Consider the following 22,488-nt stretch of genomic DNA (forward strand, 5'->3'; position numbering starts at 1 on the left):
GTTTGGATGTGAGATGTCCTGCAAAAGCTCCTGAGTTAATGCAGGAATGCTCAGAGGTGAAATTATTAGATTATAAGAGGGATGGGCCTTGTTAGTGGAATGGGCTTACTGGGTCGTAATTATAAACAGGTGGGGTATGATTGGAACAGGTGGGTCATGGGGGTTGTGTCTTAGAAGGGTTCATCTTCCTTGTCCTTTACCTGCTTCCTTCTCTCTAATTTTTGGCTACCACGAGGAGCTCTGCTTCTCCACAATGCCCTTCCACTGTGTTGTTCTGCCTTACCTTGGGCGTAGAGAAGTGGACTCGGCTGACCATGGACTAAACCCTAGAACTGTGAGCCAAAATAAACTTGTCTTCCCCCAAGTTGTTCTTGTCAAGTATTTTAGTTACTTTGAGAAAAAGCTGACTAACATACTGGATTACTACTTTTCTCTTCTCTGTTCTCTTCAACCATCTATAAATTTCTAGAAGGCATTACTTTTAAACCAGGTTGATGTTTTAATTTTTTTTAAGTGAAGGATTCACTGGCATATCTAACATTATATTTTTATAACATCTAACACTTGTACTTTTTGATGTGACATGGATATAAAATGCTCTCATTCCACTGAGAAAGTATTAAAAAAATGTGTTTTTATAAAGCCTGCAAGAGAGAGCCCTCCCTTGGTGGGTGATGGGTCAGGTAGGAAGGTGCCAGAAGCAGTTGTTGTTGGGCATGCACAGTGGCTTGCTCTGCCAGGCTGTGACCACTCTGCCTCAAGGGAACGTGTGGAAGGAATGTTCTCAGCACCAGGACACTATAGACATAGTTTTCCCTGCAATGAATTACGAAGTACAGAGTGAATGAATGATAAAAAAGCTTTTCTACCAAACCCATTCTCTTATTTTTCTGGCTTTTTTTTCCAGTGAGTTTCCTCTGAGCTCTTTGGTGATACAGTTCTTTTATATATTCTTGGAAATGTATTGAGCTTAATGAGATGACATGCGATTTCCTAAAATTTCTAAATTTTATGGTAGTTTGTATCATAAACATTGGGAAGTTTTAAATATCTTTAAATCAGGTTTTTAAAGCCTAGCCAGATTCATATTAGAAATATAAAAATACAAAGGCCTGAAATAGTAGTGTATATAAACAGTGGAACAAACCAGCCCATTGTTGTCTGACACTGAGCTGACATGCTGCTTGTGTAAGACAAATTCAGACTCAAATGGAGGGCTTCAAATGGTTGGAAAACTCAGAGAAAAACTTAGGGAGACAGCAGGGAATTGTTCTAAAAAGAACTGCATGAGTCACTGTAAACTACTACTTCACACACAACTAAAACAGTGAAGATCCAACAAAGAGGGATCTTTTGGAGTTGGACTTGTAAACAAATCTTAGTAAACAAAGAGACAGAGGTCATGAATTTTCTAAACTGCAAAATTTGTTAGGACTAGACATTTGAAGGAAGTAACTATTTTCCTTGAATGATAATGTGTGTATGGGTCCTCTGATTTTTCTGATTATGTAATTTGTTTATGTGTGTACATGCACATACATATAAACATAAAATGTTTACTTAGTTTTATAAATTAGTGTTAATACTTATCTTTCAACATGCAATATTTATTTTTATAAACCTTTGTTGTTGTTGTTGTTGTTGTTAGAAATGTGTGATCCTTTGGGATACTTAGCTGTGAGCAGTGCTAAATGAATTTGTCTTCTCATTTTCTTCCAGTCATAAAAAAAAAAGATTCCTTATTAAATCAGAGCTCATTAAAAAGAACATTCTTCTAATTTGTAGGGATGCATCCCAAATATGAAGCAGATGCTATGGTTTAACAGATGTTTGAATGCTGGAATCATATTTTAAAGGGGTAAAATGACGGAAATAAGCCTATTCCAATTATAGCAAATCAGCTTATACTCAGACTTAGGTTTTTATAATATTTGAGTAAAAATATATGCTTTTGATGAAACAGGGTTGCTAAAAAATAATTTACCAAGAAACTCTTTTCACATTATTATTTGCACCACATGAATATGATGCCACAATACCAAGAGTACATTTTAGAACTGACATCCTAAAGCCTTTCCACCTTCTGATTAAACATAGATATATGTACAATGGATTAATCAGCATTGTCAAATAATCACTAGTAGATAAATGTATCCTTAATTTTTATCCCATTTTTTAAGCAAAATAGAATATTTAATTATTCTGGTGCCTCTTAACAAAAAAAGTAAGTATAATAAGATATTGAAGAGGATTTTTCCTGTTGAGTAGACCTCATGCTATTACCTGAAATCTGAGGAGACAGCTTTAAATTTATATATTCCAAGGGGAAATTCATCAAGAAATACCTTTCGATTTTGACTGGACCTGTCTCATGGGGTTTATAATCCAGTTAGTATCCCTTACACTTTGGGAGGCCTCTCAACCCCACTACAACCCTTAAGTCATCCTAGGTGAGGAGACATCATGGGTGTTGTGGTCATCTGGAGCATATCTTGCTTTTCTCTTTCCTTGGGAAGAAAGGATAGAAGTAACTTCTCTTCTTTACCCCTGCCCCATCAAGGGACCTGTAGGGGATCCAGGAGAACCACTATTAAAGATTGAGGGAGGAACATTCAAGAAGTATCTTCTCGTTCTTTACAAAAAGCAAGAAATGTTTTAGACATAAATTTGCTATGGCATCCGCCAGGCAAAAAGAGACCAAAGGAAGTTGGCAGCAGTGAGAAACTTGGAATGGCCTGCTACATTCTTAGTTTTAGCATTGTAAAGATGTGTTTCCCAAGGGTCAAGTGAGTACATAGAAAATAGATTGGTTTGATCAGACAAGAGGCCACTGGAGGCCAATGGGGTGGAATTCATAGAGAACAGATCTGGAACAGTCTTTCACAAGAGGGAAAAATATAATTAAGATGCCTTTGCTGGGGGTACTCTGATGCACACCCTGTGGCAGGAGTGGCATTCAGCTGGTTTGTGTTGAGTTTAATGAGATGATGTACAGGTGTTTTTTCTACTACTGGTAAAAAGCTTATGATTTAATCCCCTGAGTACCCTTGCCACAACTTGGCCAGCAGCATCCCTAAGCTTCCCTGATTCTTCCACCAACTGCAGGACACAGGAAGGGATCTTCCAGCCCTGCAGCCACATTCCTTATGATAATTGGCATGTCCCCCTGTTAAATATTTTGTATATCACCCTTTCCTATGGCATTCCCCTGAGAAAGTCATGGACTCTTTTGTAGAGTTAGCAGGGACCAACAAAAGACAGACATAACCGTGGGCAGTTAGTTTTATCTTGCTGTCTTCCATGACTAAACCAGAGGCTTCAGACCTTGTGAAAGGCCAGAAATCAGCTTAAAACTAAGCACTCACCCTTCCCCAACCACATTCTTGTGAGCAGATCTTCTAAAGCCAGAGTTGTTGTTAACTGTCTTCTCCTTGGCAAGCAGCAAAAAATGTTTTAGATGTGTATTTAGTGCTGTGATCTGTACCTACCTAGCAGGAAAAAGAAAATTGGATGAAATCAGCAAAAGGCACAAAGAGACTTGGATAGGCCTGTGCTCTTGGTTCTGATGCTATAAGGACTCACCCCTCCCCACGTTCCCATGGCCTTGCATATCCCTAGGAGATGATGCCCTAAGGAAGGACCTGATTTGGGCACATGATTGGCATTTTGATGGGTAGACTTTTAATAGCTGAAAATTCTAGAATTTATTTTATTTATTTTTAAGAGATTTCTGCTGAGGTCAACAAATTAGGAAAAATACAGTCCTTTTTGTTTGAACCCCCAGGAGGTTTGTGGTGTTCAGTTAATCAGTTAACTTGAATTGTGCAAATACTATAATATATTGGTTTCCATTTGTTTGGAGATGAATTAGAACAGATCATATAAAGAGCAGCAAAGCCTCCTCCCTAATTTTTGTATTACAGTTGGTTTAGTTGGAAGACAGTCTGAAGAAATTCAGAGATAACTTTACCTATACATTTCAGTAAAGAAAATTATATACTTAAAGACCACCCTTGTCTAATTAATAAGTGGGATAGTTTATTCAAACAGACAATAACAGTCTATTCCATGCCAATAACAATATGGCTGCTAAAGTTACCTGCAAATGTATGTAAACACATATTTTAGTACAGTAAGTGCCAAAATCTGTAAAGCATATGAGATTAGTGGTATAGGAGCACTTTATCTCCAGACATAGTATAGTGCTGGTGTTCAGAGTATGGAGTATAGAGTAGGGACTGAGTGTAAACCTGAAAAGACTGTTACTAGTTTTACTCATAATACTTCTGAATGATTTTAAATGTACTTTAGATTAAATTTTTTGGTAGGATTTTTTTCAGCAAATGAATTTTATTTTTTAACCTAAAATGATAACAACTGACATTGAATATCTACTTGTGTTAGGCATTATTTTAAGAACTTTACATGTACTGATTCTCAGAACTATCCTCTGAGGTGGGTAATATTGTCATTCTTTTGACATATACCAAATGACAGAGAAGTTAGGTAACTTGCTTAAGGTCATATGGGCAGTGTTAAAGAGTCCAGATAGGAAACCAAACAGTCTGTCTCCATTGCCATGCTCTGACACACTGGGATGTTCTGTTGCCTTGTTTTGATGAATATTTAAAGAAGACTGTGCATGTCGCCTCTTATAGGCATGTGCATATTATAGAAGTCTCATGGAAGACAGCTTACTCCTACACATATGTGTATAGCTGAAAAAGATGACAGATGTTCAAGACTGCTGTCAAAGAAATGGAGCTTATATTTCCTTTTTAGAAAATGTCTGTACTTTTGAAGTTGCCAAGATATATCTTATACCCTTAAATAAATGCTTATTCGTGAGTGTGCCTTGGGAAGATGCTGAGTGTTGTAGGAAAGTTTGGTATACAACTCCTGTCCTGGAGGAGCTTACTCTCTAGGTGCAGAGAGATAATATTTTAAAAGTTACAGAGTAAGAATGAATTATATTTTACACTGAATCATGTAGTGAAATGATGAAACTACTTAAGAGTGATACATGATGTGTGAAACTAAAAAAAGGTAGAAATTAGTATTGGCAGAAATGTTCTAGGGACCAAGCACAAGGAAGAGAACATAAAAGAGCATTAAGGTGGTTCTTGATAAAGGAGTCATATAGAAACAACCAGAAATTGAAAGTAGCAACCTTTGGGCCACCTCCATTTGGCAGATATACTTTATTTGGCACACATTTTGTTGACCTGTATCATATTTCACATTTCAATTAGTGACTAGTATTTTAAAATTATATTTCAAATAAATGCAGCTTTCTGGCTGCTTCTAAAAATTTAGAGGATCTGCAGACACTGGGTCAGCCTTCCTCTGTGAGAATAATTGGTCAGAGCTGATTAGTGCTGCCCTCTTTGGTATTTGCTCTTCAAATGACAGTGTCCTCTCCCTTTTCTGATGAGCTTTGACTCTTGAGGCCAGCAATCATTGCCATCATCTACTTAATACTTGCCTATTCCCTCTTTTATACCTGACCATATGAAGTAGAGATTGTTACTCATGCATAATTAAATATAGCGATGGGGGAGATAAAAGCAAAGAGAGATAAAGCAAGCAAAGGAGATAGTTAGATGGCAATAAGTAAATCAAATAGGCAAGAGTAGAGGTTTGCATTAGGAGATTTATGAAAGATGAAGGTAGAGTGTAGCTTCCAGTCAGATTGGGAGGATATTTAGTGCACAGCAAAGAACTTTGTTCTTGAAAAATAATAAGGAGTCATTGAGGATTTGACAGGTGTAGAGAGTGAGAAAAGCAGGACATGAAGAGATACTCCTGGCAACTGTACATGAAATGGAGTGGAAACCTCTGTGGATATCAGATCTTGTAGGAGCAGGTACTGGGAATGTAAGGCAGAAACAGGTCAGAGGAAGGTTTCAGGGTTTTCAAATAGATTTCATGATTGAATACAAGTGAGAGGCAAAGGAAAAAAAGAATTGACTCCAACTTTGACCCTGAGTGTGTGATAAAAGGATGGCTTCAAGAATTTTGACCCTGATTTGGAACCCTATTCAGGAAGCCCAGATGTTTGCAAACAAAGGGTAAGATGCTTTGTGATAGAAAGGAAGAGATGAAAGATGTTGAGGGGGAAGAGACAGCTGAGGAATTCTCATACACAAGGAGTCGAGAAGAGAGGAACTTGCTAGCTAAGTAGTTGAGTTTGGAAAGCAAATACCCATGTTCCTGTGAGCACAGAAGAAAGAAAGGTTAAAGAAAGACAGTCATGAAGTTAGGTCTGTGTACCTGCTGTCTATGTTATACTCTTTTATCTCAGCTTATTACCCTAGTTACATGTATAGGTGAAGCTGAAGAAAGCGAATGCTGGATTTTTCCAGATATAATCATATGTGAAAAAGAAAAATTATAGGTCTGGTGGGTTCAAGGGAACTGGAAAAGTTATTGAAAAAGGATGAAGACATTTTCAGAGGGCAACCTCTTAGTTTTTATATATATATATATATTTTCACTAAAGCCACTTAAAATCAAATGGATAGGTAAAGAGGAACTACTTCTGGCATCTGTAAAAATGTTATAATATTATTACTATTATAATTTTTAATCATAGAAAATTATGACTCATTTTTTAAAAGCCACTGTTGCTGGAGGTGGTGGTACATTCCTCCAGCTACTATGGAGTCTGGGGCAAGGAGGATCAAAAGGTTTTGGCAAGTCTGGGCAACTAAATGAGATGCTGTCTCAAAATAAAAGTGCTGGGGATGTAGCTCAACAGCAGAGCACTTATCTAGAATTTGTGAGGCCCTCAGTTAGATCCCCAGTACCACAGGGAGGAAGGGAGCCATGGAAGAAGGCAAGGAATGATATCCCATGGATAATCTTACTTGACTGTGATTCCCCAATCTCATTTCATCACTGCCAGTTATTGGTTGTATTTGATTGAAATATGACTCCATTCAAATTTTCTTATATTATCCACGTTTTTATCCCTTAACAGACCTCAAGCCCAGAACATAAACCTGCTGATATTATTTCATTTCCTCCTAGAGTCATTGTAGAAATGAATTCTCATACTTAAAACTTCATTTAAGAAGACCTTTTATTTGAATGTGATGTTTCTTATCATTTTATGCAAAGTTGTGAGTTTTTTTTTAGAAAACTCCTTGAACTTTTCATTACATTCCCAATTGGACAAACTTAAGCTTGGAAGAACTAAGATACAAAATGTGTGTAATGACTACCTTTAACATCTTCAGGGGAGATTTTAGCAGAGAGAAGGCCTTGTGAACAACAGCCACCACCAACCCATCTGAAATCTCACCTGGGTGAACTGTTTTAGCAAACCAAATAGAGTAATATGCCCAGACTCCAGTGTCAAGGGAAGCTTAGACCAGTGTTCTGTGACCAGTTATCTTTTATGATAAAGAGAATCTAATTTTCTTAGCAGCAGTGCTATTGTTTTTTCTCAGAAACTGTCAACCAGTATGTATTTTTATGGTTTTATTTAGTTATAAGAAAAGTGCATTTCTTGGAAAACACTGCTAAATGTCATCCTAGGGTTATGTCTATCTGTTTTGGCAGATAATAAGTCAGTATAAAATGATTGTAAACATACCTTGGCTGTAAAACTTTTGTTTTGTACTAAAAAGCAGAGGTTTTGAAATAGAAACTTCCTGATTTATGTCCTCAGGTCTGTTTTCACACTGCCTTTTTTTTTTAGATTTAGCTGACTCCTTCATAATAGAAAACGAAAGTAAGTATAATTAAGAGTAAAATAATATGGTACCTTTTGGAACTAGTTACCATCTCTTCATACCAGTTACATGGCTTCTCCTGTGGTATTCTTATCCTAGTATACATGAATTATCATTTCACAAAGTCTTTTCAAGCAGGACACACTGAAGAAATGAATCAATATCTTAACATGTTTAGAAAAGAATACATTTAGAGTGTCCCTGATTTAAAGAGATAAGCTTGGTGGTAGCAGAGGTTTATTATTCCTTTAAAGCTAGTACCCAATAACAAAGCTCATACCTACAGTGTGGTCTTCCTAAACTAAAAATGGCAGCCTCCCTGAATCCAAGAACATAAAACAGAATCCCTCCACAGCATGTTTTATCTCACCCTTCAGCATTTCTATCGCGTTTTTCCTTCATAATCACTTTGAAGAGAATTAACTTTTTTTTATACTAGGTTCAGCATATACCCTTGGGACCTTGGTATCAACATTATCAGTTTTTGTTTTTCTTTTGGGAATGAATCACATTTCTTGCAGCATATCACCACCAGGCATTTCTGACTATACAAAACAGGGAGGAATCTCAGTGTGGTTTCTGTTGGCAGAGGTAAAATTTAAATATTTGTGGTTAGTTTTCACTGGTGCTCTTGGGAGGTGTAACTAAGGACACTGTGATTGCCTATCTAAGCCTAGCAGTAGCATGGTCATAATTAGCATTGTTTTTCATAGACTTTTAAAGTAACCTCTCCAGGTTTGAATCAGAATGCATTTTAGATTCGTCAGTTACCTAAGAACTAATGAACCATTCAATTTAACACAATTATCTGTCTAATGCCTTCTTGGAGAATACAAAGGTGAACAGAATACATTTTATGCCCTCTGTTATAAAAAACAGAGTAGTTCTTGAGGGAATATACACTAAGAATCAAATATTTATGCCCATTTTTTGATTTAAAGCATTAGCATTTAACTTCTTTGAATGTAGTCATGGGGATTCCATCTCTGGAGATGTCTAGATGATTTTTTGTTCTCACTTTAAAGAAGATTATTGTTTAATTTAAAATAATACTAGAAAATAAATGTAATTTACTATGTCATGTACTATTTCAAGACCTGATTAATAACAACCCTCTACTAGACTAAATTAATAATAGCCATTAGTTGTGTTTCCCATAATGCATTTTTTTAAAAAAACATTTTTTAGTTGTCAAAGGGCCTTTATTTATTTTTATTTATATGTGGTCTTACACATGCTAGGCAAGCACTCTACCACTGAGCCACAACTCCAGCCCCCCATAATGCATTTTTGTTACCTTGAGTAAACATCAGTTTGTGTTCTTATATGTCCATTGTGTAATTGTGTGCACATCTATGCATGTGTGTGTAATGTAGTATGTATGTATATGTATATGTATATGTATGTATATGTATATGTATGTATATTCTCATGTTCGCTAAAGTATGGATATATGCACCCAAAGTGGACATAAGTAGATAAACTCAAAAGTAGAAATGAACCCACTTTTGTTTGAGTTGCTTGGTGAAAGATACTGATTTGAGATCTTCCTAGCCTAATTTCATTTGATATGTTTCTTTTCAACCACTTCAGAATCATTCAACCCTGGAATGAAAAATCAGAACAATATAATTAATCTACAAAGGCAATCACATGCTATTTATTGATATTAATGTGAATATTACTATTACTAATAATAATAGTATTAACTTTTTTCTATCATTTATTCTATGTCATAAGCCCCAGAGGGCTGATTATCACAATACTGTTTTTATCTTTCTATAGAGAAAGTATAGACTAGGTACTATTTTGTAAGTTCTATATCTGTGCACCTCATTGGACTTCACAGTATTCCTAAGGCAAGAAATATTAACATCCACATTATCCACATTATAGAGTAGAAAACTGAGGCACAGAAAAACTTAGTTAAATCCTATGAATAATCTTACTTGGCAATGGCCCCTTCAATGAACATAGGCTGTCGGTGACAAAGCCCACTAGTAAGTATCCCAGACAACCTGGCTTCAGAATCTCTGCCTTTGGACACTGCTTCTCAACACAGAATATGTCCATCTGCAAGAGCAAAGGCTAGAGTTATTACATCCATTGCTATTCCCAGGTTCTGTTTATGTCATATTCAGATGCCTATTATGGTGAGGGGGGAAAAGAATAAAAAACAAATTGGGGAGTTTATCTTTAGTGATTTTTGTAGTAATGGATAGGAAACTGAAGTGCTTATAAGAAGATGCTTGAACAAAGAATGCCGTAGAGAGTCAAATATATTCTTTAGACTTAAGGAAAAGTGAGTTTCAAAAAATTCAGGAACTGCACATACAAATAGGTTCTACTATGAAACAAGGCCCAAGATCCCTAAGAGTCTGTCTCTGTCCGTCTGTTGTTCCCTGCCACACACACACTTGTGGTGTGTGTGTGTGTGTGTGTGTGTGTGTGTGTGTGTATTTTTTTTTTCAGCAAAAGAAAAAATGAGGAAGAGGTTTTCAAATTTTTTAAATCTACAAATACTAATTAATGAATGTATTTGTAGAAGAATACGAACTTTGTTTAATAAGTAACCAAGGAGGAATACAAAAGAATTAGTAGGAAAAAAAATGTCCTGAATCTTGCATGAAATGTATATAGCAAAAACTAAGAAAGAAACAAAGCAAACTTATGACTGTTTTGAAATTATTTAGAACTAAAGGTAGAAGGAAATTGGCTGTGTCTAGATTAGAAGAAGAAAAAGGCAAAAAGTGTTTTGCCACCAGTGTGGGGAGGGGATAGGAATATTATGTTCATTGAGAAAATATAAGTGAAAAAAGGCAAGTATGTATTTAGTTAGTTAGAAAAAGCTGGAATAACATGATCCTGGCATGATAATTCAGGTTTCCTGCAGCAGGGGGAAAAAAAAAAAGATTGTAGGATACTGCAAGACCTCACAAATGAAATTTATCTCACTTTTGGTAACCTTCAACAAGTTGTAGAAATAGAACTTAATGAGAACAAATAGAGATAAATTTCATTCTAATTTTCAACAAAAGTAAGCATAATTCCTCAAATGTAGGCTATTAATTTCTAGAAATATTGGAAACTATTTGAATAATGTTTGAACTCACAGAAAAGAAGATGAAAACTGGGAATTATCAAAGTTTCCCTTACAAAGGCCATTGTCACACGTGCTGTCCCTTAGGCTGTTTGCATTGCTTGCTACCTTTATATCCCAAATGGTTACAGACTGCCTTTCTTCTGCTCCTGTGTCCCCAGCTTCCACTCTTCTTGGAATCCAGTGGGAAACACTGGTTGGGGGTCGGGATGGGAGAGATGAGGGTGTGTAGGGAAGGGGTGAAGAGATGTCAGGGTTAGTGTGCTTGTGCCTTCCACTGGGCACCTGGCCTTCAATAACACTTTTTTTTATTGGTTGTTCACAACATTACAAAGCTCTTGACATATCATATTTCATACATTAGATTGAAGTGGGTTATGAACTCCCAATTTTACCCCAAATGCAGATTGCAGAATCACGTCCGTTACACATCCACAATTTTACATAATGCCCTATTAGTAATTGTTGTATTCTGCTACCTTTCCTATCCCCTACTATCCCCCCTCCCCTCCCCTCCCATCTTCTCTCTCTACCCCATCTACTGTAATTCATTTCTCTCCTTGTTTATTTTCCCATTCCCCTCACAACCTCTTATATGTAATTTTGTATAGCAATAAGGGTCTCCCTTCATTTCCATGCAATTTCCCTTTTCTCTCTCTTTCCCTCCCATCTCATGTCTCTGTTTCAAGTTAATCTTTTCTTCCTGCTCTTCCTCCCTACTCTATTCATAGTTGCTCTCATTATATCAAAGAAGACATTTGGTATTTGTTTTTTAGGGATTGGCTAGCTTCACTAAGCATAATCTGCTCTAGTGCCATCCATTTCCCTGCAAATTCCATGATTTTGTCATTTTTTAGTGCTGCGTAATATTCCATGGTGTATAAATGCCACATTTTTTTTATCCATTCATCTATTGAAGGGCATCTGGGTTGGTGCCACAGTCTAGCTATTGTGAATTGTGCTGCTAGGAACATCGATGTGGCAGTATCCCTGTAGCATGCTCTTTTAAGGTCTTCAGGGAATAGTCCGAGAAGGGCAATAGCAGGGTCAAATGGTGGTTCCATTCCCAGCTTTCCCAGGAATCTCCAAACTGCTTTCCAAATTGGCCTCACCAATTTGCAGTCCCACCAGCAATGTACAAGTGTACCCTTTTCTCCACATCCTCGCCAGCACTTGTTGTTGTTTGACTTCATAGTGGCTGCCAATCTTACTGGAGTGAGATGGTATCTTAGGGTGGTTTTGATTTGCATTTCTCTGACTGCTAGAGATGGTGAGCATTTTTTTCATGTACTTGTTGATTGATTGTATATCCTCCTCTGAGAAGTGTCTGTTCAGGTCCTTGGCCCATTTGTTGCTTGGGTTATTTGTTATCTTATTGTCTAATTTTTTGAGTTCTTTGTATACTCTGGATATTAGGGCTCTATCTGAAGTGTGAGGAGTAAAAATTTGTTCCCAGGATGTAGGGCTCCCTATTTACCTCTCTTATTGTTTCTCTTGCTGAGAAAAAACTTTTTAGTTTAAGTAAGTCCCATTTGTTGATTCTTGTATTTAACTCTTGTGCTATGGGTGTCCTATTAAGGAATTTGGAGCCCGACCCCACAATATGTAGATCTGATTAAAGGCATAAAAATAGGAAAAGAAGAACTTAAATTATCACTATTTGCGGACGACATGATTCTATACCTAGAAGACCCAAAAGGATATTCAATAACACTTTTATCCTGTTTGTTTCACTCTGGCTTTCTGCTGGTGCTAATCCCTGGGTTGCCTCAAGCTTGCTGTTTAGTCATTTTAGTTGTTCATGACCTGTGTAGCAACCTGTTCCCTACATTAAAGTCCCTCTACTAGGTAGGCTTTTAAGTTGTTTCTGTTTGCCTAGTTAGACTCTGACTAGAAACAGGGCAACCTTATTTTCTATTTGGTATGGTTATAGTTATAAAGCAGACTTAGAGAATGCTGTTGGCATACTCTATCTAGATTTCAGCAAGACTTGACAGATACAACGTCCATGTGAACAAAATGGAAGAAATTTAGACTGGATTATTAAACATTCTTAGATTCTGAAGATTATTAATATTTAAGAAGTACCCAATGAAAGGGATCTAGAAGTACCAGAAGGCTCTGTCCTGATCCATACCCTACACAACATTGTTGCCCAAGATTTAGACAAAGACACAGATATTTAAAAAAAAAAATGCAGTTCTATCTGGGTGCAGAGATACAAACCTATAATCCCCACTACTTGGGAGGCTAAGGGAGGAGGATGGCAAGTTTGAGGCAATTTAATAAGATCCTGTGTCAAAAGAAAAGTAATTGATAAAAGTCTGGGGATGTATCTCAGTGGTTAGAGCACATCTGGGTTCAATTCCCAGTACTGTTAAAAAAAGAAAAAGTCTTGCCTCTAGGTACAAAATATATATGAGAAGCCAACCAGTATATTATGTGGGTAAATAAATCTGGGATTTTAACTGACCACAAGTTCAATACAGGCCAGAAGTGTGATACTTTTTTTTAAAGAGAGAGAGAATTTTTAACTATTTATTTTTCAGTTTATTTTTTTTTAATGTGGTGCTGAGGATCGAACCCAGCGCCCCGCGCATGCCAGGTGAGCGCATTACCGCTTGAGCCACATCGCCAGCCTTGTGATATGTTTTTAAAAGAATTCATCTCTGCACCCCATTGAAAATGTCCCTGCCAACTAACAAATGGTTTTATTTCTCATCTGATATATTATGACAAGACTAGAACATAATTTATGAAAGACATTGCTAAGGTGAAGTGTCCATTGTCCTCAACCCTGGTAAAACTTTGTAACACGTGCAGGTTGTGTTTGCCCACATTTGTTCACTTTTACCTCACAGGAGCCCCATGAAAGTTGCACCAGTATCACATTTCTCACCTGGTATTTCCTCTGTGGGTTCAAACTCCATTCTTTAGCTTATTGGGTGGCTTTAGGTAAGTTATGGTAGTTGGTCAGGAACCCAATTCTTTTTAGTAAAGCCTGCTCTGATTTCAGCAATTAAGATTAATAGGATAGTCAAAATTTTGCTCAGTATTTTAAAAAGAATTTAAACAGAACTGCTCTCTAATAGAGTAATAGACTTAATTAAGTCTTTGTACGGAAGTTGGTTCACTAACTCTTGGGAAGTCTTTTAGTAGTGGGAATTCCTTCTTGGGGAAGGTTATGTTAGATAGCCTCTGGAATGACACCCAACTCTAGAGTCTGATTTGGCTTTTAGATAGTGATATAAATTTGTAATTTGTGGTTTGTAATTCAGAGGTATTTGTTTTACTTTTGTATTTCTGTCTCCAGCAGTATAATTGTTCTCTCTTATAGTTTAGGATTAACATACTGTATTTGTGAAAAAATTTTCAAGAGCCTGAAACGAGGAAGTAAAGCATGACTAGTGTTTGGTGTAATTACCTACTCAAGAAATATTATGCTATTTCCACGAATATGTCCCCAGAGTGAATGTTGCATGTGTTCCATTTCATTCTTAGCTGTAGAATTCTATTAGGGATGATGAGGAGAATCATTTTGAAATATATCGAAGCAGAGAATAGAGTTTGCGAAGTATTATTAGGTTTGCTAAGTTGGACCTGTACAAATGCAAACTGTCTGCATACCACTGTAAAAACTAGGACCTAGATGAGAGAAGGGCCCTGAAATGCTCTATTAAAGGCCACCAGGGGGGGCTGGTTGAAAAAATCATAAAATTTACCTTAAGGGTGCCTTTCTGGCCTTCTTTCTAAAACTAGTATATTCTTATTAGACCACCTGGAATAGTTATTCATGATAGGCTAGGATAGGCAAAAAAGGAAAATTAAAATTACTTTAGAATTGATTCAAAATCAAATTCTCTCATAAGAGTAAAATATGCAGGGAAAATTAAATATGTTGGTATTTCAGAATTAACATTTTGCTTTTGTGTTATTTCTGATTAGGTTTAATAAATGAAAATTCTCAGTCTTTGTAGTCACTAAAAGTTACCTTACATATGAGTTTCTGAAATAGATAGCTCCTTGATATTTCAGATCTTTCCTATGAATGATCTGAAGGGCTAAGCATTCTTGTGATGTTTCTTTTTTTTCCCAAATGCAGTGTCTGCCTCTCCCCCATTCTCCAATGTTTTACAAGTCTCACTAATCATAACATTATTCTCCCGGAAAGGTTTGAGATGCATTGAAAGTACAAAAATGAAAAAAAAAAATGAGACAAAAGAGCATCTGATATTTAACTCAGTGTATTATCCATTTAAAAAATGAATTTAGGGCTGGGGATGTGGCTCAAGCGGTAGCGCGCTCGCCTGGCATGCGTGCGGCCCGGGTTCGATCCTCAGCACCACATACTAACAAAGATGTTGTGTCCGCCGAGAACTAAAAAATAAATATTAAAAATTCTCTCTCTCTCTCTCTCCTCTCTCACTCTCTCTTTAAAAAAAAAAAAAAAAAAAAATGAATTTAATGAAAATGAAAACTTGCCATTTGGGTTTTTTTTAAAACAGATTGGTTTCCTACTCATGTACTTGACTTTGTACTGACTCAGCAAGCCTCAATACTCTTTCCCCTCTAAGTTGCTAATGCAAAGTAAATAAAATTAGTTATGGCTAAGACATCCTATGCTGCCCTTGACCAAATCAGCACTACCAGCCTCTTGATAAATTACTCAAAGGCAGAAACCTGACCTGATTGATTTTTATACCTTAAGCATCCTACTTGGCCATGGCATTTCGGAGCTTGCACTTAGGTATTTATGAATGAAAATCCAGATATTGAAAGTTAATTTTACAATAAGCTGCATTTACTCCTCTAGAAAATAGACTGTAATTGAAGTTTCAAAGTACCTATGAGCTGGAGAGGAAGTTGGCAATTTTCCCCTTAAATGTCTTAAGTGTGAAATGTTGTGAGTTTTGTTGGAGAATTAAAAATTTAACTAGTTTGGGACCAGATGTGTTTTGCATTCAGAATTTTTCAGATTCTAGGAAAATGATACAGTAGATACATCTTACTCTATGTAATTTCCACAGTGCATATTGAAATGAATGAATATTCTGATAGCAAAAACATATGAATTGTCATTAAGTGAGATAAACTATTTAAGACATTAAACGTTTTCATGTTGGTTTAGGGCAGAATTTATAGCCAAGTAAGTTCAGATCAGATTGAAATTTCTACCAAATGAGTTAAAAACAAATCACATGAACAGAAATCCCCTTTGTTTTCAGAGCTTTTGTGGTTTTAAGTGAGTTTTCTGTCAGCATTTGGGGACCTATAATGTTTTATACTTCTATTGAAACTTTTTGCAGTGGTTCAGTGATCATTGTGCCATTTCTAATTTCAACGGGATTGGTAGACGCTCCTGCCATTCTCCTTTTCCCTTTAAGGATGCTAGGAAGGCAAACATCTGAAGGGAGTTTTGGGATAAGTAAGCCCTGAAAGTACTTGTCTCACATAGAACTCACAAGATCCTCTGGAATAGGATCATTTCCATTTTACAAAGGTTACAGGGAAGTTTGGAGTGAAGTGACTCATCCCATGCCACAAAGTTAATGAGCAGCCAAACTAAGAATCAAACTTGAGTCTTTTAAGTCCAAGTCCCATTCTCCTCCTACCAAATGTTATTTTCATACAAAAAGCTTCTGATGAAGCTGGAAATGATGATTCAGATATATGTTAGTCTAGAGTTTAATGATTGTATCACATTGCCTACAGAACTTTCATTTAAATCATTTAAGTTACTTTGGCAGAATTGCACTGACTAATAAAGTTTGTAGTGATTATTTTTTAAAGAGGGATAGAAGTGAAAAGTTAGCAGCTAATTTTGATTATGGAATAATGAGGATATTTTGTGTTGTTCTCCATTTTTGTTTTAACTGTTTAGATGTGCCTGGCATCAGAAGGAGTGAAAATGGATGAAACAAAGCTAATAAAAGCAAAAGAATCAGATGGTGGAAGAATCAAAGAATTGGAGAGGGGAAAAGAGGAAAGAGAAATAAAAATAGAGAAAACAGATGAAGCTGGGTTACAAAAGGAAGGAGAATTTGAAAAATCATCCAAGGAGAATATAAGAGATTCTAAGGAATTTAGAAATTTTGAGGAGCTACAAATGGATAATGTAATGGCTATAAAAATGGAAGACCCCAAAGAAATTAGAAAGGAAGAATTAGAGGAAGATCAAAAATACAGTCACTTCCCTGATTTTTCATACTCTGCCAGTAGCAAGATAATAATAAGTGATGTTCCCAACAGAAAGGATCACATGTGCCATCCGCATGGAATTATGATCATTGAGGACCCTACTGCTCTAACCAAACCAGAAAAGCTAAAAAAGAAAAAGAAGAAAAGCAAAATGGATCGACATGGAAATGATAAATCCACACCCAAAAAGATGTGCAAAAAGAGGCAGTCTTCAGAATCTGACATTGAGAGTGTCATATATACCATTGAAGCTGTTGCAAAAGGAGACTGGGGTGTTGACAAACTTGGAGAAACCCCACGAAAGAAGGTCCGCACATCCTCAAGTGGCAAGGGAAGCATTTTGGATGCCAAGCCACCAAAGAAAAAAGTGAAATCAAGAGAGAAGAAAATGTCAAAGGAGAAATCCTCAGACATCACCAAAGAGTCAAGACCTCCAGATTTCATTAGTATTTCTGCCAGCAAGAACATTTCTGGTGAGGTGCCAGAGGGTATAAAAGCAGAACCATTGACTCCCACAGAGGATGCACTACCAACCAGCCTGTCGGGACAGGCTAAGCCTGAGGACAATGACTGTCACAGAAAAATAGAGACCTGTGGTTCCAGGAAATCTGAGAGGTCTTGCAAAGGTGCTCTTTATAAAACCCTGGTGTCTGAGGGCATGCTCACCTCTCTGAGAGCTAATGTTGACAGAGGTAAGTAACTGCTACAAACCTAAAAGGAACATGAAAACCAAGTGGAAGGTCTGTTTTAGACCCATTGAAAAGCATCTCCATAAAGGACAATATGACATCCAGATAGCTTCTTACATCCAGAGGGTTCTCTGTGGTATGTGGGTCATATTATTTTTTTACTTAAATATTTGCCAGCACCATTCAGAAGAGTACATACCTGTAAATAGTTCTTGAGATGTAAATATTCAAAATGCCTAAACCCTTTCATTTTACTGGTATGGGCTGGCTCATTATTTTGATAAATCAGTATTGTGGAGCTTTTTTTAATATATACCTTTATTTTATTTATTTATCTTTGGTGCTGAGGATCAAACCCAGGGCCTCGCACATGCTAGGTGAGTGCTCTACCGCTGAGCTAAAACCCCAGCCCCTAGTGGAGCTTTTGATTTGGTTAAAACAGATGAAATTTTCTAAATGAAGCAGATATATTCATCAGGATCTTGAAAATGTAATTGAAATTTTTTTAAAACATGACAGCACCCAGAAACTTAATTGTCGTGTATACCTTTATTCCATGTAAATTTACCTATCTTAAAATATAGCATCTGCTTAGGGTACTTATCTCTTGCCACGCTATATTCCACTAGGTCAGTAAGCTTTGAATGAAGATTACTTGGGAATACATAGTTCTCCTGGGATGTCCTTTCAGTGAATCTTGAGGAAATCAGAAGTGTGTATCAGCAGAGGGCTTGCTTGCTTTAAGCTGGTTATCAAATGGAAAACTTAGGTCTGTCTCTTGAATCCTGTGGTAATCTGTTAAGACAACGTATCCTAGAAGTTATATTAGTTACCTTCTTTGCATGTTCCATTATTAAAGTCCAGTGTGAATCATCTCTGTAAGTTACAGATAGTATCAAACAAATAACACCTAAGAAATCAAGAGTTCACCTGTGAAACGACTAAGTTGATTTCTCCCAATCCCAGTGTATTGAGCACATGCTTTCTTCTTGAATACCCTTAGGTAAACGAAGCTCAGGAAAAGGGAACTCCTCTGATCACGAAGGGTGTTGGAGTGAAGAAAGCTGGACCTTTAACCAGAGTGGGACCAGTGGGAGCAAGAAGTTCAAGAAGACAAAGCCCAAGGAAGACTCTCTCCTTGGGTAAGTGCTCAGTCCACCTGCACTGCACAGACCCCCGTGTAGTTGGACGAATGAATCAGTTGTCACTTAGACTTAGTAAGCTCCCTAGAAAACAAAAATCAAGTGTATTACACAATTCCTGCTGTTAATACATTCATGTGTGTGATAACCCCATTCACATTTTAGGCACAATAGAACTTATGTAGGTTTTACACTTGAGTCTGAGTGTAAATCAAGGTCCACCATATAAGCAGTGGTGGTATTACAAATCCTTTAATATCACTAGGACCCTTTCTCATATCTGAAACTTTGGATGGATATTGTTAATATATTTACATTTTGCCCATTTTATGTATTCTATTTATAGTACTATATTTATATTCACTTAATATTTCTAAATGTATGCATATATGTGTATAAAATATGATAGCTGGAAAACATTAGGTAAATAAAATTATGCTTCTGTACCTCTAACCTTGATTAGTTCAAACCATCTTCTGTTGCTCTAAGATCGAAATATTAGATTGAGAAGCTGGGGATGTGGCTCAGTGGTAGAATACTTGCCTAGCTTGCAGGAGGCCTGGTGTTCCATTCCTAGCACACAAAAGTAGAAAAGATTAGGTTGAATATTCTCATGGTACAAAGGACATTCAAGGCATTAACTGTGCATTGAAATGTAGTAGTAAACAAGCAGTGGTATACATCAAGATAAAATCATGAAGAATCATTTCATACTTAATTTATGCCAAAGTCTTTCAATAACCATCTTATTATAAAGCATTTTGTTAATAATATGTAAGATTCAGTGCTTTGTATTGGTGAGGAAAGTATCTGCATATTTGGTTGTACTGTTTTGAAAATCCTTTGAGATTTCTCATTAGCACAATTTGAAAAGAATACATTGAATGGAAATAATTCTCTGTTTTTTCATAAGTGCTTAAAAGTATGCAAATTTTATGCATTTGGTGTATTTTATTTTATTCATAATATTTGCATTTCTATTTGTGGAATAATATAATATTTTTCCTCAGAAATTACAGTGCTTTAAAGTCTGGTTAATTCTAAGACTCTAGGTCATCATAAAGTGGGAGGATGGAAATTATTTCTCATGGTGCTGGCTCCTCAAGATTATTTATATTGAAATAATATACTTATAATTGTATATATTTCATTTCTAATATTCTAAAAATCCAAAGTACTTCAAATTAGTTGTGCTTATATTATGCTTAAGTAATGACATGAATTTCCTCCCATTTGTCATTATCAAATGATACTTTCAATGCAGAATTTCCGAAAAAGTGATCATTGAGCTTTTAAACCACTGTTTCGTATCTTCTAGAATAGCTGTCAGTGCCTTCTGAGTCTAAACAACAAGAGGGAAGCAGCTCTCGTTATAGAAGTGCTAGGTGAAAAAGCCAGCATCAAGGCTCCCCAGTAGAACTGACTGATACTTCTATTAGAAACTAATTTGAGAGAAAGAGATGTTCTCCAGTCTGGTGAGAAACCGAATAAGTTTGAAACAGTGTTTAAAAATCTGTCCCCAAAGAAATGAGTATTTTCATCATTTCTGAGAAAGCCACCTGTATATATTTGAGAGTGTGGTTTTCTGGTGGTTTAAATCAACCCTCCAATTTAGTGCTCTTTCCTCCTTAACTACTTTTTGACCTGTCAGGATCCAACTGTTTCGTATTACCTTGTTTGTAACATGCCAGTGTAGTGCCTAAACAATGAGAAATGATGGTTCCTGTCAGTCTCCTTTGAGATTTGTAGGTGAACACTATCTTTTTAATCTCAGATATAAGTACTACTTGTTTAGTTAGTTACTGCCAAGAAAAATTCAGTTTAATATTTGTAGTTCTAATTTTATAAAAGTCTCCCAGAAAAAAAAAACATAGATGATTATCATTGTTCTCTTTAAAAATGTAAACAGTCCCAAGAGACCATGTAAGTTATGTCCTGCATTTTCATAGTTGTCTTTTATGGATATTCAGATTGTCTGACAAACTCATGACTTAAAGAAAAAAACATTCTGATAATATCTGATTAATAGCAAACTTTCTATCAGCATGAGCTTTTTTTTTCCTAATTGATGAGAAAAGATGATTTTATTGGTAGGAGTATGTCCTACCCGTTACCCTCCCACTGCTCCACTTAGTAATGGCCATTTTCTTTTAACATTTGTGTTGGTCATCTGACCTTCTTACCTCTGCTTCACAACTCTCATACCTTCCTCTAAAACAGAACAGTTTTAGGTGGGAATATCTCAAGTGCATCTCATAGCTGGAAGCCAAACACATTACCAAAGCTACTCTCTTTCCATACACCTTCCATTTCCCATCTACTAGGCGTAGCAGTTCTGTAGCTTTCCCCATCTGTCTCGAGAGTGCCTTAGTTAATAAGTCTCACTGAATGATATCCACCAGCCAGCCTAGGATCCAACAGATAGGCAGCCCATTGCTCCATGGGGACCTTGGAGACAGTCAAAGCCATTCCAGGGATTCCCCAGCCTTGCCAGTGGAAGTTTTAGTCATATGTGCTATAAGTTAAAGTGGTGTTGCCTCTCACCACTTCATTGAAAACTGACTTTACTTTTCTCATTGTGTTTTTTTCATCTTAATTTGTTCTGCATTTTTTTTCTGATATTCAAATTTTATGTGCTTTGTATGTATATGTGTATACTTGTCTTAAGCATAACTCATAAAACTAATAAGTGTCAATACATATGCATATATATGATATATAATCTTTAAAATGAAAAACTGAATAAGGTATGCTTTGTACTGAACTTTATGAGAAATTCTCATGTCAATGGAGAGTATGACAGATTCCCCACTTCAAACATATTCTAATATTTTAAATAATGTTTCTATTTTTCTAAGGTAAGGATGCATCTTGTCATATGAGTTTACAAAGAAAACTTGGTAAATTCAAGCATGTCAGAAAATGTGGATTTTTTTTCTTTGCACAAAATTTATTTAAAATGCCTCAATTCCTAAGGGATCCTGTTTTCAAATGCAATATCTTAAAACTATGTCTTGTATCATTTTCTGTTTAAGTATTTGGTCATGTGCTGATTGATTCCTCTCCCCAATTTTAATAGCTCAGTAAAGCTGGATGAAGAATTTGAAAAGAAATTCAACAGTCTCCCTCAATATAGTCCTATTACATTTGACCGGAAATGTGTACCAGTCCCCAAAAAAAAGAAGAAGACTGGAAATGGGTCCTCAGAACCGTCTAAAACCAGCAAAGGTGAGCCTTCACCTGTACCTCCCTGCAGTGTGGTCAGACTCTCAACCAGCCCCTTGGCTAAGCTTCTGCAGTTCCCTTTAGATAAGTACAGTAATTGTATTTAGAATTAAGGCAGTAGGGAGTCACAATTTCTGCTTGCTTTTCAAGATTATCTTGGTCCCTGCCTCCCTTTTTTCCTCCCTCATTCTTCTTCACCTCTGTCCTTTGGCATCTTAGTCTGTACATTGCCCTTAAAGGTGTATCCAGTTTTTCCAGATGTGTTTTATACAGTCTTCAACCTTCTGCTCTCCAGAACTCTAATTTGGAATGTAAAACTTTCCAGAAACTGCTGAATCCAACCAATTCTTGTCTTCTTGAGTCTACAACAGGTTGGGCTCTGGACTATAAAATCA

The 22,488-nt window shown here is 36.4% G+C and overlaps 1 protein-coding gene across 14 annotated transcripts in view; it reads left to right on the forward strand.

The window, feature by feature from the left end:
• Window positions 1-22,488, forward strand: part of BBX (BBX high mobility group box domain containing) — a 262,512-nt gene that overhangs the window by 212,236 nt on the left and 27,788 nt on the right. For all 14 annotated transcript variants that reach the window (XM_081301612.1, XM_081301606.1, XM_081301608.1 and 11 more), the window contains 3 exons: window positions 16,721-17,729; window positions 18,730-18,868; window positions 21,948-22,096. In XM_081301612.1, the coding sequence (XP_081157738.1) occupies window positions 16,721-17,729; window positions 18,730-18,868; window positions 21,948-22,096 (1,297 nt within the window). The remainder of the gene's footprint in view (window positions 1-16,720; window positions 17,730-18,729; window positions 18,869-21,947; window positions 22,097-22,488) is intronic.

Source organism: Spermophilus citellus (genome assembly GCF_964194105.1).
Source record: "Spermophilus citellus genome assembly, chromosome: 7".
In the NCBI taxonomy this organism is placed as follows: domain Eukaryota; kingdom Metazoa; phylum Chordata; class Mammalia; order Rodentia; family Sciuridae; genus Spermophilus; species Spermophilus citellus.